We start from the raw sequence: 17,651 nt of genomic DNA, 5'->3' as shown, positions 1-17,651 counted from the left end.
AGCACATGCTAAACATTTCCCTACACTTAAACAAAGCAAAGAATCAGATCAAAGTCCAGGAGGTGCTCAAAGTAACATTAGGAGAGTGTGAATGTGATGATCAATGTAGGAAAATAAATCTTGTGTTTCATTGCTGAAAACATATCTCTTGAACAAGACACCATGGGTCTATGGCCACAATAACTCAGAGGCTTGAAATAGGCAGATTCACTCTCGGAAGAAAGATCTCCAGTGGCATTTGTGACCACCAAAGCAAAGACCTCCAGGCTGGCACTTACCTATGAAGTACTGCTTGGCCAGGGAGAAGCACAACCACACAGAGGTGTTTTAAGACTTGCCTCATTAATAAGCTTTTTCATCCTTCAGTAACTAGAGAAGTACAATTCCATTTACATGAGGCAGCCTGCAATTATCACAAGACTCACTGAAAACACACCCTCTCCCTGCCAGCTCCTCCTTCAGCAACCTGCTCCCAGTCAGATGTGAAAGGCAGACCCAGACATGGCCTCCACTGGACTTCATGGGACTGGGTGCCTGCCTGGGTTTCACCTAGATCCGCTGAAGCCAACTGCTGACCCCACCCTGGCACCGGCCGTGTGCTGCACTTACCTCTCTGAACATGTCTTACTGCCTTCCCACATGGCAGGGCAGATTTCCTGTTTTCATACATTGCTTTGTCAGCCCTAATCAGTGTCAATAGGTTATGGTGTCTTTTGTGCTGGCGGCGTCAGCCCTGACAGGAAAGAACTTTTAATCTCTTCCCTCACACCAAGCCATGAGAAGCTGCAGGCACTCCCAGACATAACTCCCTTGGCTCCTCTCCGAAAAATTCTCTCAAGCACTCGGTTGCTTAGCAATATTTGCCTTCCCCCTGTACGGTTCAAATTGGCAACATCTGTCCCTTTGGCACTTTCCACTTGTGCAAGAAACAGTGTGGAGAGTTTCAGAAATCTAGAGAGACGTTGTTGGAGGACGATTCGCGTGAGCCATCAGAGCTGCTTTGGCATTTTATTGCTGGTTTATTTCCAGCCTGGATAGAAAATGTGGCTTCTTCCAAAGGAGATGCACACAAGGGAAAATCCTCTTTCACATCCGGTGGGACTGACCTATTAAATCAAATACAAGTAGCTTTTTCTGTTTACATAACTACACACGCATGCTCTGGCTTGGTTTAGCTGAAAAAAAAAACCCCAAACAAAGCACAGCACTGATATATAATTCTTTCCTGTCAAATGGGATTGACTGTGACTTCTCCTAAGATATTGCATGCTCATCAAGTGAGAAAAAACCAAGAGAAGCCAAAATGTGTTTATGCATTTTAAAATGCAAAAGCTGTGTGCAATCCTGACCTCATAACCACTAGTCAAACCCCCAAACTGACTGTGGTCCATGCAACCATCCCAAGGGGCAGTGATTAAGGTCATTGCCTCTGGATGTACCTGCAACAAGAAATTAAAATAATGTAAGAGCACAAAAAGTACCAACTGCTTTTACTTCTGAGAGCCAAAAGGGAATATGGAGAAGACCCAAGTGAAAGGATTTGCCTTTGGGTACTTGGTATGACAATGAGCAGCAGCGAATCCCACAGTAAACCTTCCTCTGGCTGCAATTCGTTTCTGCTCACACCACAATGCCCAAGGGTTGTGAGAAAGGCCTTGGACAGCATAGCTCCAGATATTTACATGCAAGTTGTTAGGGAAGCTTACCTAAAATGAGATAGCTCAGTTTCATCCCTTATGGTGAGGCTGTGGTTTACGTTTTTTTGCTTTTAAAACTTTTCTTATCCAAAACAGTCAGAAAAAGTAACAATTCTCACTCATGTTTGATCTGCTTCTTTAGCAGTCACACACCAGCAACAAGATAAATCGACACAATGCCTGTGGGGACACATGGAAGCCCTTCTCCAATCACCTAAGGCACTTCTGATTATAAAAAGGGCAGCAGAGGAGATGCAGAAGTAACACCTTGTTACCTCTTTTAGTGCAAAGCAAGAAAAAAAAAATAGTTAAAAAAGAAATACAAGAGGTAAGGAAAAAAAAAACCTAAACAAAACAATCTCCCTTCTATTCAGTAAATGAGAAATACATAAAAGATTGGTAGAAAGATGACAGCAGCTTAATGCTGACTACTGTGCATTCATTACATAAGGCCAACAGTGCTACATTTGTTTTTAAAGATTTTCATTTTGAAATGATGCAGAATTAAAACAATGTATTTATTTCTACTTCACAGGGTTCACCTGTCTGACAGCTTCTGCCAGTAGAAAAACTCAGGTGCCATGAAGAGAAGTCCAGTGAAAAATTATCTACCTAGAACAGGCTTTTTGTATTTGCCATCCAAACATCTTCATAGGTATTTAGTAATTACTATTTAATAACCACATTTACTTGGTGAACATTGATAAATTTTTACTGAGGAAAACACAGCTCAATTACAGCAATTTGAACACAAGGATAATACAGTGTTACCAGAAATACTTAAGACATCTGGGCTGCTTCATTGCTGCTTAGGAGTTCTAAATTGGCTGCTTCCATATTTGCTTCCCAGTTCACAGGCAGGAGAATCTGATGAGGCCTCATTACACGAGGTAGAAGGAGCTATGCCCTAACACCTCCAAAATTTTTGGGAAAATAAAGCCAAATCTTCAATGAGCATCAAAGGCCGAACATTTCTCCATACACTGTGCCCTTAATAATGCTTGAGGATTTATAAACATTCTCCCTCAAAACAGTCTGACTGCTTCTTCCCCTGCTGTCAAATTGATTCCCTTTCACACATCACAGTCTGTGTCAATGGAGGCAATACAAGGGTCTTTGTTGGTGCTGCAGCTCTCCTAGAGACATGGAGAGAAAGAATGGCTTTAAAAGCATCTTTGTTTAGGTGCTGGAGAAGAGGAAAAACCCGCACATGAAGAGAAGGGATACATCCAAGCTTCTTCATGTGTCCTATATTTTTAAGCCTTCTCACAACAAATTTGGAAAGATGCCTTAAAGGGACAGTGATGACATTTGAAAGTGAAGGCTTTGATTTGGGAAAGAGGGGAAAGAGTTGTTCAGTGTCTCTGTGAATGCAAAGTGAGTCACTGCACTGTTATCCACTGTGGATTCATTCACTCTGCAGTGAAACTGTGTTGTCTATTTGGCCTGGAAGGCTGAACTTTTCAGTGTTCCCAAGAGCAGAAGCTGTCAATAATGAATTCACAGCTGCAGGTGAAACCCACCTTAGAAATTCAATTAACCAGAACACATGTTGAGGAAATGGCTTTTCTAAGTCATATCAAGGGAGAGCACAGGAAAAACTGTATTTGGCATGTGGCTGTTCAGTAAACTGGGGCCAAACAGTTCAGGGAAGAACAGCAGAGTTTCTGCTAGTCTAGACCTATTCACTGTCAGGGTCACTGCAGGGCAGGATCCTTTCCACAGCTCCTGTTTCACCAAAAACTAAAGAGGGGGATGACCTTCCAGCCAATGGACCCCCAAGCAGCCTCTCTTGTACAGGACATCCATGGGCCATATATCCAGGGATGCCACCCCACTGTTTCTTCCTCTTCTCCCTCCAGGCTTCAGCCCTGGAGGGCTCTATCATCAAATAGATGTTCATCACTGAGACCAAACAGAAGTAAGCAAACGTGACAATGACAAGACTGAAAACAGCAGAAATCAAAGTAACGTATTTTTCACTAGAGCTTACAGAGCCATTATCCAAAATGCCAGTATTCCTCCCTGCCTACACACAGAAAACAATCAGGGCCACAGCCTAAAGATCCCTACTGCAAAGCAGGATTGTTCAGCATATTCAAGAAATGGTTCCTTTATCAGCTTCAAAATAGACTAAGCATATAATTAAAACCAGGATCCTGGCTTGTGCCAGGATTTTTTATTATCTTCAATTTTTTAAATAAATTGTTTTTATTGTTCGATTATTTTTGTTATCAACTTTTTTTTTTAATTAGCTTCAATTCCCTTCTTACTGTATCCTTACTTTGCCACAGATGAAACAGAAGGAGCATGAGCAATGGTACTCCTGCAATGATATTGGCAACTGTAGGATTTTCATTGGCATTTGGACTCAGACTTACGTGCTCAACAGAAAGTGAGGAAAAGGCCTCATTCAGCACACAGCATCATAGCTAATGCTTCCCTATCAAAATTCATATTAAACCAGAGTTACATGAGATGACAAAAGAAGCATGGGGATGGGAAAAGAGATAAGACAATAATGCAGATGAGACAATAAGATAATGTAGAAGGTGATGCCCTGCACTGCTTTCTTTCTCTCCCAGGAGGAAAATCTGGTTAAGCAAATAAGGTAATGTGGACCTCAGTGAACTTCCTGTTTTGAGGTGAGATGTGCAATGCCAAACCTACGTGGTAGCAAATAAAGTCTCTGAACATAAAAGTATTTTTCACAACTTCTCAGCAATGTCATTTTGACAGTTTCCTTTCATTTCCCACAAGATACTGCCTACAGTCATTTGCAGCTGATCCACACGCTTTTCCATGAAAAACAGACTGCATCCATACTCCTCATTACAGAAACACCAAAATAAAATTTGAAACAATCTCCATAGCTCTCTTTGCCCAGCTGCCTTAAGACCACAGGATCCTACATCCCACAGGGCATAGCAATAAAATCAGGGCTGAAGGATGAGCACAGTAAATCTGCAAAATGTACCAGGGGACCAAGTGCCTTTGAGCTCACAGAAGGCCAAGACATGAGGCAGGAGAGTCAGAGTGCTGGTCTCTTGGCACAGCTGAAACTGGGCTTCAAAGGGCAGAGGAAAAGGAGCTGCATTTATTGAACAACACATGTACACTTCTGTTCCTCTTCTCCCACTGCTTTACCTGCTTTCTGCCTCCATCCCACATTGTAAATCAGAGAGGTGGCCTTGGGTCAGCAAAAACAGATGGAGTACAACAAGGAAACTTGCAATATCAAGTCATATTTTCCTGTGGGTCTACAGCAAGATTTTACAAATTTACAGAAGAGAATCCTGTGGTATTCACAGTCAAAAAGCCCAGGTGATAACAGAATCCACTGCACTGCTGGCTGTCCCAGTATTCAGTGAGGATTTGAGGCCTCCACCCACCACCACTCAGAGTCCTGACACTGCATCAAAACTCGATCTTCTCATCATATCATTTCCCCCCTTCTTTTCAACAAGCCTTAGAGGAAAATAAAAACTATGGGCACAGAGGCAGGTTTGAACCATAAAACTGCTGCAGCATCACTGAGAAAACAACAGAAAAATCACAGGAAGTGTCACATTTTCACCATTCAAACATGTATCTCACACCCAGGTCAACCTCAAAATGCACCTTCCAAACAGGGTAACAAACACACAGTCATCACTGCTTCTGGCAGTCACTACTGTTTGATGACCTGTTCTCCCATAGCCAAACTTACCCTGCTCCAAGAGATATTCCCAAAAATTGCACTCACCTCTATGGGCTCAGAAGAGATTTCAAATTTGGATAGTTCTGCTTTGGCTTTCGCCTTCAAATCTGAGAGATCTTCATCAGTCTCTTTCTTGGGCTCAAAAGGGGTTTCCAACTTGGATAGTTCAGCTTTAACTTTTGCCTTTAAATCTGAGACATCTTCATTGGGTCCTTCATGGTACTCCTCCAGGAGAGGTTTAAGCTCCAGGGATTCAAATGATGCCTGATCTTGGCCATCCATGGGTCTGACGTAGGCAGTTGGTTTTTGCTGCATTGCACTGGCTTTTGATGTCAGAGAAGGGGGAAAAGTCTGAGAGGAAGGCTGAGTAGTGCTGGTCAAGGTAATAGCTAGGCTGTCCCAACTTTCCTTCTCCTGAGATCCTGTCACTAAGTCCTGTAATGATTTGGTTTGACTGTAAGTTGACCCATGACTTTTGCTGCTGTTCTGTGACCTGGAATTGATATGCTGGCTGGAATGTAGAGGTGACAGGGGTGCCACGGGAGAAGACAACAAACATGGCAGGAACGGGGAAAGCACCAGAGGGGAGGCCTGCAGGCCACGAGCACGACCTTCCCCACTCCCAGGCTTGCCATTGTGGCTGGGGGGAAAACCTGCCTGAGTGTCCCAGCCACCCCGGCCGTGTTCCTGACCATGGCTCCGAGTGCTGGGCAAGCTGCGGCCCTTGCTGTGCAAACCTGAGGCTGGTTCTGTTCCTGACTGTGCCTTTTGGTAGTGACTGGAGTGGCTTGGAGGACGAGGGGGTACAACCATGGGTCCCACGGGTGGACGGCGGGTCAGGTGCTGGAATGAAGATGGCAATGTATGGATGGCCTTCTCAGGGAAGTACGGGTGATCAGGCTGTCCAGGGGGAAACTGAGGGGCAACGCTCTTTGGAATCCCTATAAGGTTTTGACAAGATTTGTTGCTCATGAACTCCTTGACCTCTTCATAATTGCCCAGCATGTTCTGAATTCGGCTTGACAACTCATCTCCTTTACTAGTCTGCAACAGAAGAACAAAGAGGTGGACATTTCAAACCCCCCCCCCAAGAGATCCAGCTCGGGAAGAGACATTCTTCAGGATCTTAACTTAATCACCACATATCACCATGAGTGAAATTAGGCAAGGTCATCTTGATTCTGCAAATTTCTCCAAAGCAGATGGGACTGCTTGAGCCACAATCAGCTATTCCAAGCCAAGCTTGGTGCACCTGCAGCCTCCAGGAGTGCTAACATCAGATTCATTTGTTATACCCACAGCTGCAGGCAGACAGCTGCAAGCTATTCCTGAGCACTATCGCTCAAACTACAGGAGGCTGGCCTGAAGACCATACTGCTCTTGCACAACCACCAGAGATTCAACCACATACTCTGAGGAACTGAAATTAAAACAGATGGGAAGATGCTGTGTTTGTATTTATCATGCTTAAGTCTGCTACACCCTATGCAAAGCCACATCTCTTCCACCCCCATCCTCTTTCCTCTCTCTTTCCCTACCACTCCCCCCCTGTACCATTACCTTGTAGGGTTCTGCAAAGAGGGGAGTTTTCTCAAAGAACTGTTTCTTGTCTTCCAGAACCTCCTGACTCCTTCTCTCTTTCTCTCGAATCCGCAGCAAGTTTCTGTCCTCATTGCACAAGCTTTAGGAAGGAGAGAAAAGAAGGATGATTAACACGGTACACTAGTGTTATCGATAAGTATCTACTTTGTACAGAAACCCGGGTTCCAGACAATTGCATAACAGCATCCAGAATGAAAGTAACTTTGAATTCCATGGATGGTTAAAACTGACAAATCAGTTACATCGAGAATTTGCTGCACAACACAGTATTGTGGCACACAAGGTATATGCATCCTTCTCAATGATTTCTACTCCTGATACCATCCTTCAAGAACAGTAGGAAGGAAAAAGGTATCCATCCATTTCATCGTGAAACAAATTGAGGAGCAGTCAGTGGGAGTGACAAGCACACCAGCTGGCAAATCCATTTGCAACAATATCTGTGAAAAACTAACATTCTTGTTCTTCAGACTTCCACCCCAATTCTTCACCCAGGAGTAAAAGAGAATCCATTATTTTGAACGTGTTGCCTCTTTCAAAGAATGAACTTTGCCTACTTTGCAAAAAACAAGGCAATGCTACTTGGCTTGAAAGCTGCTCACCAGGAAACCCATGTAGCTGCATTTAAAACAATCACACAAACAAATTTAGAAAGGTCTCAGAAAACACCAGGTCAAATCCCCCTGTTCCTCCTCAACCACATCTACATGCACTCAACTCCACCATCCCCACACCAAAGCACCAATAAACCTGTGCACTGCAGAAATACTTCACAGAAAGCCAGATCCTTTAAACTACACCTTGCCTGTGAAATTCTACTGTAAAACAAGGGAATCTCTAGCTCTAATCTTTATAGAAACTGGGGAAGAAAAAGCATGCAGGCATCTCTCTCCTGTCCTATTTCTACTCTACTGCACAGTCTACTGTATACATACAATTCCTATATGCCTCTCCATACTCGCAAATTCTCAAGCGTCTACTTTGCAAGGGAAGAACCTTGTCCTCCCCACCAGTGACATCTTCCCAAATGCTATACCAACAGCCACCTACTGAAAATTTAATCATCCCTAGAGGAGAGGCAGAGGACTGGCTTTGCTGTAGCAGTTAACCAAGAGGTCTGACTGCTGCAGAGGGGGTTTCCTGACTCAATGGGAGCTCTGGAAAATGATGCTGACAGATGGAAAATTTCTATATATGGAACTGCAGTAAGGATGTACTTGTACCACTAAGGCAGAAAAACATATCCAGGGGTTAGACTGTGCACGTTTAGCATAGTTTCCAACTTTGCTACTGCCAAACTGTTTCCAAATATAGCAAAACAGAAGTGTCCAAACAATTTTAAACATTCATAAAAGAAAGCGGGAATCACAGAGCACTGCTTCAGTAAATACATACAATCCTTCTATAATAAAATGTATAATAGAACCATTTCCACTGTGCATCTGATGTAATTTTGCACGTCAGCAATTTTCTGTCTATAAGCAGTTAGTTGGGCAGTTGCACCATGTAAGCCAGAAAACCTTTGTGCAGTCAGGTGTGGGGAACATCAATTGAAAAACATAAAAACTTAGGAAAAATGATAAGGAAAACTAGAAGCAATATTGGCTAGATCTACTATTTAAAATTGTAGGCTTGCAAATGATTTTTTTTAAGTGAATGTGTTTCACAAAAAGGCAGGCCACATATTATAACTCTGAAAATTGCTTTTTACTAAAACACTGTTCTTACATCCATGTGGATTACAGATGTCCTTCTATTTCTAGGCTGGCAAACACCCAAACTCAGAGTAATCAACTTGTTTTGCTCAGAGGTTCTGAACACATTCAAACAAAAGGAAAACCCTAAACCACTTGAGTCTCTCACAACAATAATATTTATGATGAGAAGCAGCTATGTTTCATATATGTACCCTGACACCAAATGTAAAATAACTTAACGTGCTGCTTGCTGCAAAGGCAGCAGCTGCAATACCTCTAAAGGCCTTTTCTTTCCCTGAACCTTCCTTGACCCCAAGCTCTCTTCCCAGCAATAAATTTTCTAAAGAGTGTGGAGGGGGGGCAGAGGGGAAGGTCAGGGACACTGCCTATTGGCCATAGTGCCAATTCCTGAAGGTTTAAGAGGAGACAAAGGTGCCTGCTCAGGAATCTCCCAGCGGATGCGGGTGCTCACACATGTACAGAAGTACTGAGCACTGCTCAATCTTCAATACCCTCACGGGGTGCAGTGTCCTGGGCTGCTGGCCATACACAGCCACTGGCCCTGCAGCCAGGCCAGGGGTCATGCCCCTCCCCTTTGCTGCTCAGGATCACCATTCACCCTGTCTGAAGGGGGTCAATGTAATTTTCATTCTGAGTTTTCCTGCAACTTCATTGAACAGAAGGATCTAGAGTTTCAAAAGCAGAAGGATAAGGCGAAAAAACACTAAGTAGCTACTTGTTTAATAATGCAGTTGAGAGCAGCAACCTTCCCTTTTCTAAGCTGCAGAGAAGACCTTAAACTGCCTGAAGACAAGAGCTAAAACCCCTTCAAATTCTATTTTATCATAGAGGTGTCATGAAAACCTTTTGAAAACCTGGGCTATGCTGTAACTCTGGAAGCAGCTCCCTAAGGTCAAGTGTCAGGAAACCAGGCAGAAAGCCTCTGAGAACCACGGTCAGCTCAGGCCCTGCATGGCCCCACGCCGAGAGGAGGTCTCCATGTCCTGCCAGGCGCCAGCAAGGAAACCCACGCGGAGACGCCGTCTGCCAGGCTCCAGCAAGATGTCCCTTGCGCACACGCAGCTCCAACCCACTACTGCCACACCTGCAGGGAGAGCCCCAGCTCCTGCTATGGATATTCTCAGTTCAGTCAGAGAGGAAAAGAGAGGTTTTCTAACCAGGCTGGGCCTGGGAAAGAGCTGGAAAGGAATGTAAATAATTCTCTATCTCTCTTGTTGTTCACATTGTTTATAGGCAGGTTCTGCCACTGTGCATCATTCAGAGTGCACCAATGGTGTGAGATGTTTTTACTTTAAGGCCAGTGAAATTGGTCTGCATGATGTTCCCTATAAAAGAGTGGTGCACTTGAAATAAATCAACTTGCTTCTTGTCTTCTGAATTGGAGTCTCTTTGTTCCCATCCTGCCTCAACGGTGACTCTGCTCTCCAGGAACCTCTTCAGACTCACAGCTTTGATACTCAGATTTTCCTAGAAAAACCTCAAAACAACCCCCAAGCTCTTCCTTATTGGTTTGCAGAATTGCTTTGGGAAATTGGACCTTGAAGCTTGGCACCAGCACACCAAGCAAATGGGAGCCTGCGAGTTGAGGGATACATGCACAAATCACCCTCACCCCACAAAAAAACTCAAATAGTGCTTTGATACAGACTGAAACAGTAGAATTCTGCTAAGCTCAAAGCAGCCCAAGGTGAAGGCACTGCACTGGCTCCCATAATAAGGGATTTAGTTCAGGAAGTTCAGCAAAGCACACACCCTGACCCACAGCATCATCCAGACTTGGGTCTGTAACAGAAGCCGTAAAATACCAACGTGCTCTGAAGCTGCTCTCAGTGACATGCCAACCCTTACTACATAGGTTCAAATGCTGATATGTGACAATCCAGACCATGACAACATTTTCAAAAAATAGACTGGTGCAAGAAGAAATTCTGCCTCTTCTGTCCCATGTGTTCTCCAAGTGAAAATGAAATTCAAATCTGCTTTAATTGTTATAAGATCTAGTGCTGGCTGCCAGAAGGAATTATCCAGAAGCAAGGAAGGGAGGCAGAAAAAGGCTAAAAAGCAAACACTCAGAAAACATTCACTTCCCTCTTAACATGCAGAACCTCTTCCTCTGAAACACTGAGACACAACATTTCATTTTAGTACAACTGCAGGAAAACACAAATTTATTGAAGCTGTTTTGCCATTGAAATTGATTCTTTTTTCAATGTGAGAAACAGCTGATCATGATTGAGAAACATATTTTTGCTTAAGGTAAAGACACATCATTCCCAAAAACAATTAAACAGAGATCACAAGGATGCAGCCTTGCTGCAGAACCCTGGTTCAGTTCCTATTAAAATTTCCACAGAAGAATTGCCACAATTTATAGAGCCAAGCTCACATCACATGCAGTTTCTTTCATCAGCTTGAAAAGTGGATAAAGGCATGGCATGGAAAGCTCCTGAGCATCACAGCTGTGCTCAGCTCTCACACTGGTATCACCTACACAGCCTGACAGTGACTGCAACACAAGCCAGATGGAAGGACAACACCACAGCTAATAAAAACAGCATCAAAAACTCCCTGTCCCAACCTTTGTTTCCTTTCCTTTATGGAGACATCAACAAGTTGCGACTTGCTGAATCTTTTAAGTTCTGTTTTCATATCAAACACTATTTCTCAGAAAATACGCAGTTTGAACATACATAAGTGGTAAGAGAAAAACATAGGGTGGAAGTACAACAGATGGTACAGTTAGTCAATAATTTTCTGCATCATCATCATCAATCAGCTTTGGTACATGCTTCCCAAAAATACATATCTTCACACTGAAGTGATATGAATTGGAATTACCTTTTCAAGATTTTGAAAGGAGCTTCCTCTAGCTCCTTCAACTCATCACATCTATCCAGCCCTGTTTACTGACTATGCCACAGGGCATCAGACACACTGAGCAAGAGATCAAGGCCTCACAGCCCACCTGTTGATCTACAATGACTGTAAGAAACCTCCTGTCAAATACTTTTGGGAAAAAAATAAACATTCCGAGAAAATGCAGCACTGCTGCAACCATTCCTTCAAAGCATATGGAAAAATGATCCTGAATACACCTCTTTTTATGTTTTAAACACAGAACCCTCTAGGTTACACCAAAAAAAATTGAAGCAGAGAAGGGTGGGATGTTGTAACAGGCAGAAGGGAACTGCCGCTTTGTTTAAGTAGAAGCTAAGTTGGCCTTTGCCAATAAAAAAAAAAAAACAAAAACCAAAAACAGTTCTACTTTTGTAACATTAATCATCTTCTCACTCAGCCTCTCCTATGGTAATCTTTGGGTTCAAATTCTTACTTATTTGTTTCCTCCCACTGCTGCCAAGTTTAAAATTATATTCATTACTCAGCCATTAAAAGGCTTTTGCTTCCTTTCAGCATCAATAGGCCTTTGATCATCAAGCAGTTCCCAGGAGTAAGCCTGATCTTTTCCTAAGAACTGGGCCCCTGCAGCGCCCAGTGACTTTTGCAGGAACTGGGAACTCTCAGATGTTCTTCAAACATGACAGATCCTTCATGAGCCTAAACCCCAGTGCAAATGGCTATGCATTTAAAAACACACCCCAAGATGTATCAGCCTGTGGTCCACAAACCACTTAAGTCTCAAAAGAGGAAAAAGCTGATTTGTCAAAAGATGCAAATAACTGACAGTAACAACCTTTTCTGTGCCTACTCAAGAAAGGCAAACAAGTGAAAAGTTTATTACTTGGACTTTCCCTCACACCCTGAAATGTTTAAAATCTATTATTTAGTCATAAAATACCACATAGATCAGTAACTTAGGAAATCTGAAAAAAAGGTGACAATTATAGAGCACATAACTATGGTGCCATAGCCGAAGACCTGAACAAACCAAGAGGCAGCATCTGCACTTGTGATGCTGCAGAAATGAAGTCTCTAAAGTAACGCAGGCTTTCAGCCTCTCCCCATGTAGGTGACGTTAATAGAACAGTCAGAAAAGGTGTTAATTATACGTTAGAGGGGGAACACGAAAGCTGCCATTCTCCATTTAAATGCAAATAGACTAGAAGGGCTTTTAAGAAGGTGTGATTGTGTGAAGTGTAATTACAAGGAAAGCAGACAAGGAGTTGATGAATTTAAGGCTTTGTTTCTTCTGGATGTGGCAGGCAAAGCAGGAAATGTGAAAAATTTAAATCACCGGGTATGTGCAATGAAAAATCCTGACCACTTCGCCTCTGTACGCGGCAGTCTCAAGCACACATCCCAAGCTTTCCTCAAGCCACGTGAGTGGTCTGACTGCCATTCAGCCCTGAAGGCATGCATGTCTTTGTGGGTAGTGACTAAAGATCTGCAACTCAAGTGCAATTTCAGTGACGGGTATGCAAGAAAGAATCCAAGCTGCTGGAGCCTTGGCTGCAGCTGATGGAGCAGCTCTAGAAGTGCAGCCTCGCATGGGACCCGAGTTAAGGACCAGTTTCCCAGATTTTAAGAACCCTGTCATAGCTGCACACCAGGAAGCCTCGATTGCGGTGACCCAACCGTGACAAGACTGAACTTCCATGTGAGCAGCATGAGGAGCCCATCCATGTCTCTTCTCACTTCATCAGCAAGGATCAAAACGCTACCTTTCTCAGGATACAGATAAGACAGTTGCCCAAATCGGTTTATTTTGCAGAGGTGACAGTGAAAAATAAGTTATTCTAAACTTCACTCTCTGTATCAAAATGGGAAGCTTCAGTCTGCCTCTAACTCATCTACACTACTCTTGCACAGCTGAGCAAACATTTTCACACAGCCCCAAGTGCCTCCTCGCACAGAGAGCTCACAGACCCAGGGCCAATCTGGTCAGGCTCAGCTGGTACACCCAGATCCCTGTGACAGCGTGCTACATCCTGGCTTTGTCTGAGAATCCGCTTCCATGGAGAATCGACATTCCCTGCTGAGCAGATCCTGCTCCAGCCGAGAGGGGACTTTGACTCACCCACGATTTTCTCAGAAGTGACCTTTTCCCATTTTTGTGGATTTAAAATTCAGCTGCAGTCACGGAGTCTGTCACCCACAAAACGTAACCTGGCATTATTCCCGACTTGCCACAGGGCAAGCACACGTGTGCTGGCACAACAGGGTCACCAGCCCTGTGCCCCAGCCGCTGTTGCAGCAACAGCTCCAGCGGCACCTTCCCTGCCTCTGCACCTTCAGCAGCGCCTGGAGCTTGCTGCGAGCTGGACTTTTCCCCTTAATGAAAACGGAGATAATGCACTCAGCAACTGCCGTGAACTGATCGTGTAGACTTGAGCTCACACGCGGCCATGTCACAGCAGCACAGCAGCAATTTGGATTAAGTCAGTGTTCAGGTAGTAGGGAGGCAGCAAGAAACATTAAGGTGAGTAGACCCATAAGAGACTCAGCTCGACAGATTCTGCTCTCCACCAGGATTAACAGCACCTGGAACACCTCTCACTACTTGGGAATGGACTGCCCTTGCAGCATTACTCCCTCCCACAGTGTTTCTTCCTCTTGATTATCTACATCTCACTCACAATAAAAAACATCATGTATTCCTCCTGATTAAGCCAGCCTGAGACACGTAAACAAATTTAACTCATTGACTTACAAACCCCAGCTCTGGAAAATTATGTGACTGGAGTAAAATCAGTGGAAGAGAGCCAACTCTTAAGTTTTGTTAAGCCTGATCAGATCCTCCAGCACTCTGCACTCCAGTGCCTGGCTTCAGCAGTTCTCTCTAAGCCAAATCTTACTGGCAGGGCTCTTTAAATGAGCTGCATGAGGACAGGAGCAGGGTAACCACCACGTGGTGAGCAGCAATCCTTTCAGAGCATGTACATATGTTCACAACTGTCCAGCATGGGGACAAGGTGTTCCCCAGAGGAAACACAGAGGCAGGATGGTGATATTTTATTAATTCACCCACCACTAGCAAAATATCGGTGTCCCTAACACCAACAAGGCATATTTGAATAGTCAGCAGTGGTTATCAGCTGCTGCCCAAGCAGTCTGAAACCTTTCTTCAGTGAAGTGGTGCATGAAATCTCCCACTGTACCCATCTGCCTCTGAATTCCTCATCTCAATGGCAGAAATCCAGCACCTGCGCTGAACGGTTGTAGGCTTGCCTGGGAAAATGCATAGGGTACAACCTACATTCTACCTTACATAAAACCTATCCTACCTGCTCATTTACTTTTGCCTTGAAATACCTTTTTTGCTGTTCTTCATGTTCAGTAAAATCAATAGGTTTAGAGGCAGGAAGTGAACTGTGTGTTTGCAGTAGTAATGCACAAAAAGCAGAATGTAAAAATTAAATCAGGCTTCTATTTCTTGAAAGTATGCCCTAAAACAATGTCCTTTACTGGCGAACTATGAGAGATTAGATAAAAAGACTGTTGTAAACTAGTACTATTTGAAAAGGAACCAAATTATTAAGGGATCAAGAAAAAGCAGTTTTTTACCTTTAATATTAACTTCCCAAACCTATTTTAATTCATTTTTTCACACAATTGCAACATTTTGGTTCACACACATTTCTACCTTAGTGGCTATAGGAAATTAAGCCATGCTTGCTTAGACCTACTGTTTCTTCCCACCTGATATCCAAGTATTCCTCATGTAGCACGGAAGTACTCAGTCAAGTAAAGCCCAATCATTCCCCCAACCCAGTTACAGTTACAGTTTCTCCAGCATCTTCATAAAACTGATAAGCCTTTGAAAGAACTCTCAGTTTAAAAGCCTTAAGATAAAAAGCAAATTACAGCAATGCTAAAAAGGAAAAATAATAATCCAGGTGATATCAGCTGTTCAATTTCAGAAAATTAAAGTTTAATTTTCCATGTGAAATAATTTTGCAAGTTAAATCAAAGGTTCAAATCTTACGATCTATATTACTACCTTAGTTCTTTGAGAGGATACTGAAATGCTTACTGCATGTGCAGGAAGTCAAATGCAAAAAATTTTCTGGTTTAGGACTACATTAAAATTATTAAAGTTGACATGCCTTTTGTTCATTGATTTTACAGAACTTCCTAAATGCCACTAAAAAAACCCCAACATTACTGTTCTCCACCACAGTAAAAAAAGAATTTCAACAAGATACACAGTTTGTAGAAGAAAACCCAAATTGTTTAGTGAGCAGCTGCTTCATGAGTGTGCATTTTAAATCCCTTCTCATACAAAACTTCTCCTCGCCATCCCTGCACATCTGGCCAAGTGAATATGTCACTGATTTTTTCCCAGGAGCCTGCTATCAGCTGACCTTGTCCATGCTCTGACAAGCAGCTCCTATTCCATCAGTCACTCTACCATGTGGTCCACAGGTGCCACAACATACACGCATTGCCACATTCTCACTTCACACAGAGCTCAGCTTAGCTTGGTTCCCTTCAGCCATGCCCAAACCCCCATTTCTTAAAGACCTGACTTCATCCAGCTTGTTGTATATGCTGTCAGACAGCTTGAAAGGGCTGGCAGTGAGATCTCTGCAGGGCCCAAGAGCTTTTCACCTCAGATTTCCTGCACAGTCTGAAGGATCCTCCTCTCTTCCCTCTGTGACCATCCCAGCTGAGGGCCAACACAGGCTCCTGGAGCTGACAGCTCAATGCAGCTCAAAGCCCAGCGTGTAAAATGTAACATCAGCCTGAGAATCTGCTCCTTTCCCGACTGCAACCCTGAAGCTGTTCAAAGAATTAACTCCACATCAAATGCTATCAGTGGTTTAATTTCCTGTGAGGCATATCAAAAGCAAAACCTGCAAATATAAGTATTTGAAACTGTCTCAGAAATATGGATATGTGCAACTCTGCCTCCTGAATCTTTTAATTCCCTGCAAGCTATTAAACATAAGAGCAACTTCATAATATTTCTTGTGAAACATTCTTACTGTAAATCCTTCTGAAACAACTGAGTAAATCAAATCTAACATGCCAAGAACAGGATAGTACTGTAACTAAATTGAGATTAAGTAAAAAAGTTTAAAAATATGAAAGAGATTAATTCTTTCATACTTCCATAGGAATTAGCAGCAAACACATCATGCATAAAAGAAAGGTTTCCTATCCTTTTGAGTTTTTCACTTACATAACAGCATGTACCAAGTAACAGGTTGGACCAGTCTTATCTGCATAGCAAGGACTACGTAGAAGTATAACGAGATTAGCAATGTTTGTTGAAAAGATCTGTTTATATGCTGAAAAGACTATTAAAAACCTTTCCTGCATTCTCTGCCAGATTCTAATTATTCCAGAAGTATTTTCTATTTTTTTTCAACTACACACAGAAGGGCCTGCTAACTTTCCTATGGTTTGTATCTGGTTTTCCATTTTATTAAGAGGTGCACACACTGCGTAGCCGACTACCTCTCTGTGCTGGAGTTTCAAACTGCAATCGAATCATCAGCTTGAACAAAGCATCTCATCGTCATTCTGAAAGAGCTTGGCAAGTGTTCAATCTAAGCAAGAGCAATAATCCATGACAGGGTGCATTAGGCAGGTACTGATGCATGCCTAATGCACACTGCAAAGCATATACGCCTCCAAAATACACTCTGAGGTATCTTATCTTTTTCCTGCTTTTCAAGAATGTTTACCTAAACTGTTACTTTTAGCAACTACAAAAAGCTATCCCTTTAAAGAATAATCATAAACTGGATACAAATACTTTCCCCCTTCAATTCTGTACACAATTATTCAACATCTTTCTGATTTTCCAATTAAAACCCAAAAAAACAAAACAACAACAATTTAAAACCACCCAAACCAAAACAAGCACAAGCCACATTTTCACCACATCATCTGCCCCTCTCCTTAAAAAGCATCTATTTTCACTTGGTACTGGAAGCAGGCTGAGAACCAGAAAGTGCTCAGCTCCACCGTCATTAGGCACACTTGTGTGCAGGCAGTGGGAACATCACCCTCTGGCTAGCACCAAAA

The 17,651-nt window shown here is 43.0% G+C and overlaps 1 protein-coding gene across 2 annotated transcripts in view; it reads right to left on the bottom strand.

Annotated features, from left to right (window-relative positions):
• Window positions 1-17,651, bottom strand: part of AFF1 (ALF transcription elongation factor 1) — a 66,943-nt gene that overhangs the window by 36,781 nt on the left and 12,511 nt on the right. For both annotated transcript variants that reach the window (XM_012573316.5, XM_072928680.1), the window contains exons 2-3: window positions 6,958-7,078; window positions 5,443-6,441 (exon numbers count right to left, since the gene is read on the bottom strand). In XM_012573316.5, coding sequence (XP_012428770.4) covers window positions 5,443-6,441; window positions 6,958-7,078 — 1,120 coding nt within the window. The remainder of the gene's footprint in view (window positions 1-5,442; window positions 6,442-6,957; window positions 7,079-17,651) is intronic.

Source organism: Taeniopygia guttata, chromosome 4 (assembly GCF_048771995.1).
Source record: "Taeniopygia guttata chromosome 4, bTaeGut7.mat, whole genome shotgun sequence".
Lineage (NCBI taxonomy): Eukaryota > Metazoa > Chordata > Aves > Passeriformes > Estrildidae > Taeniopygia > Taeniopygia guttata.
The sequence above is the reverse complement of the archived record's forward strand: the minus strand, read 5'-3'. Positions and strand labels throughout refer to the sequence as shown.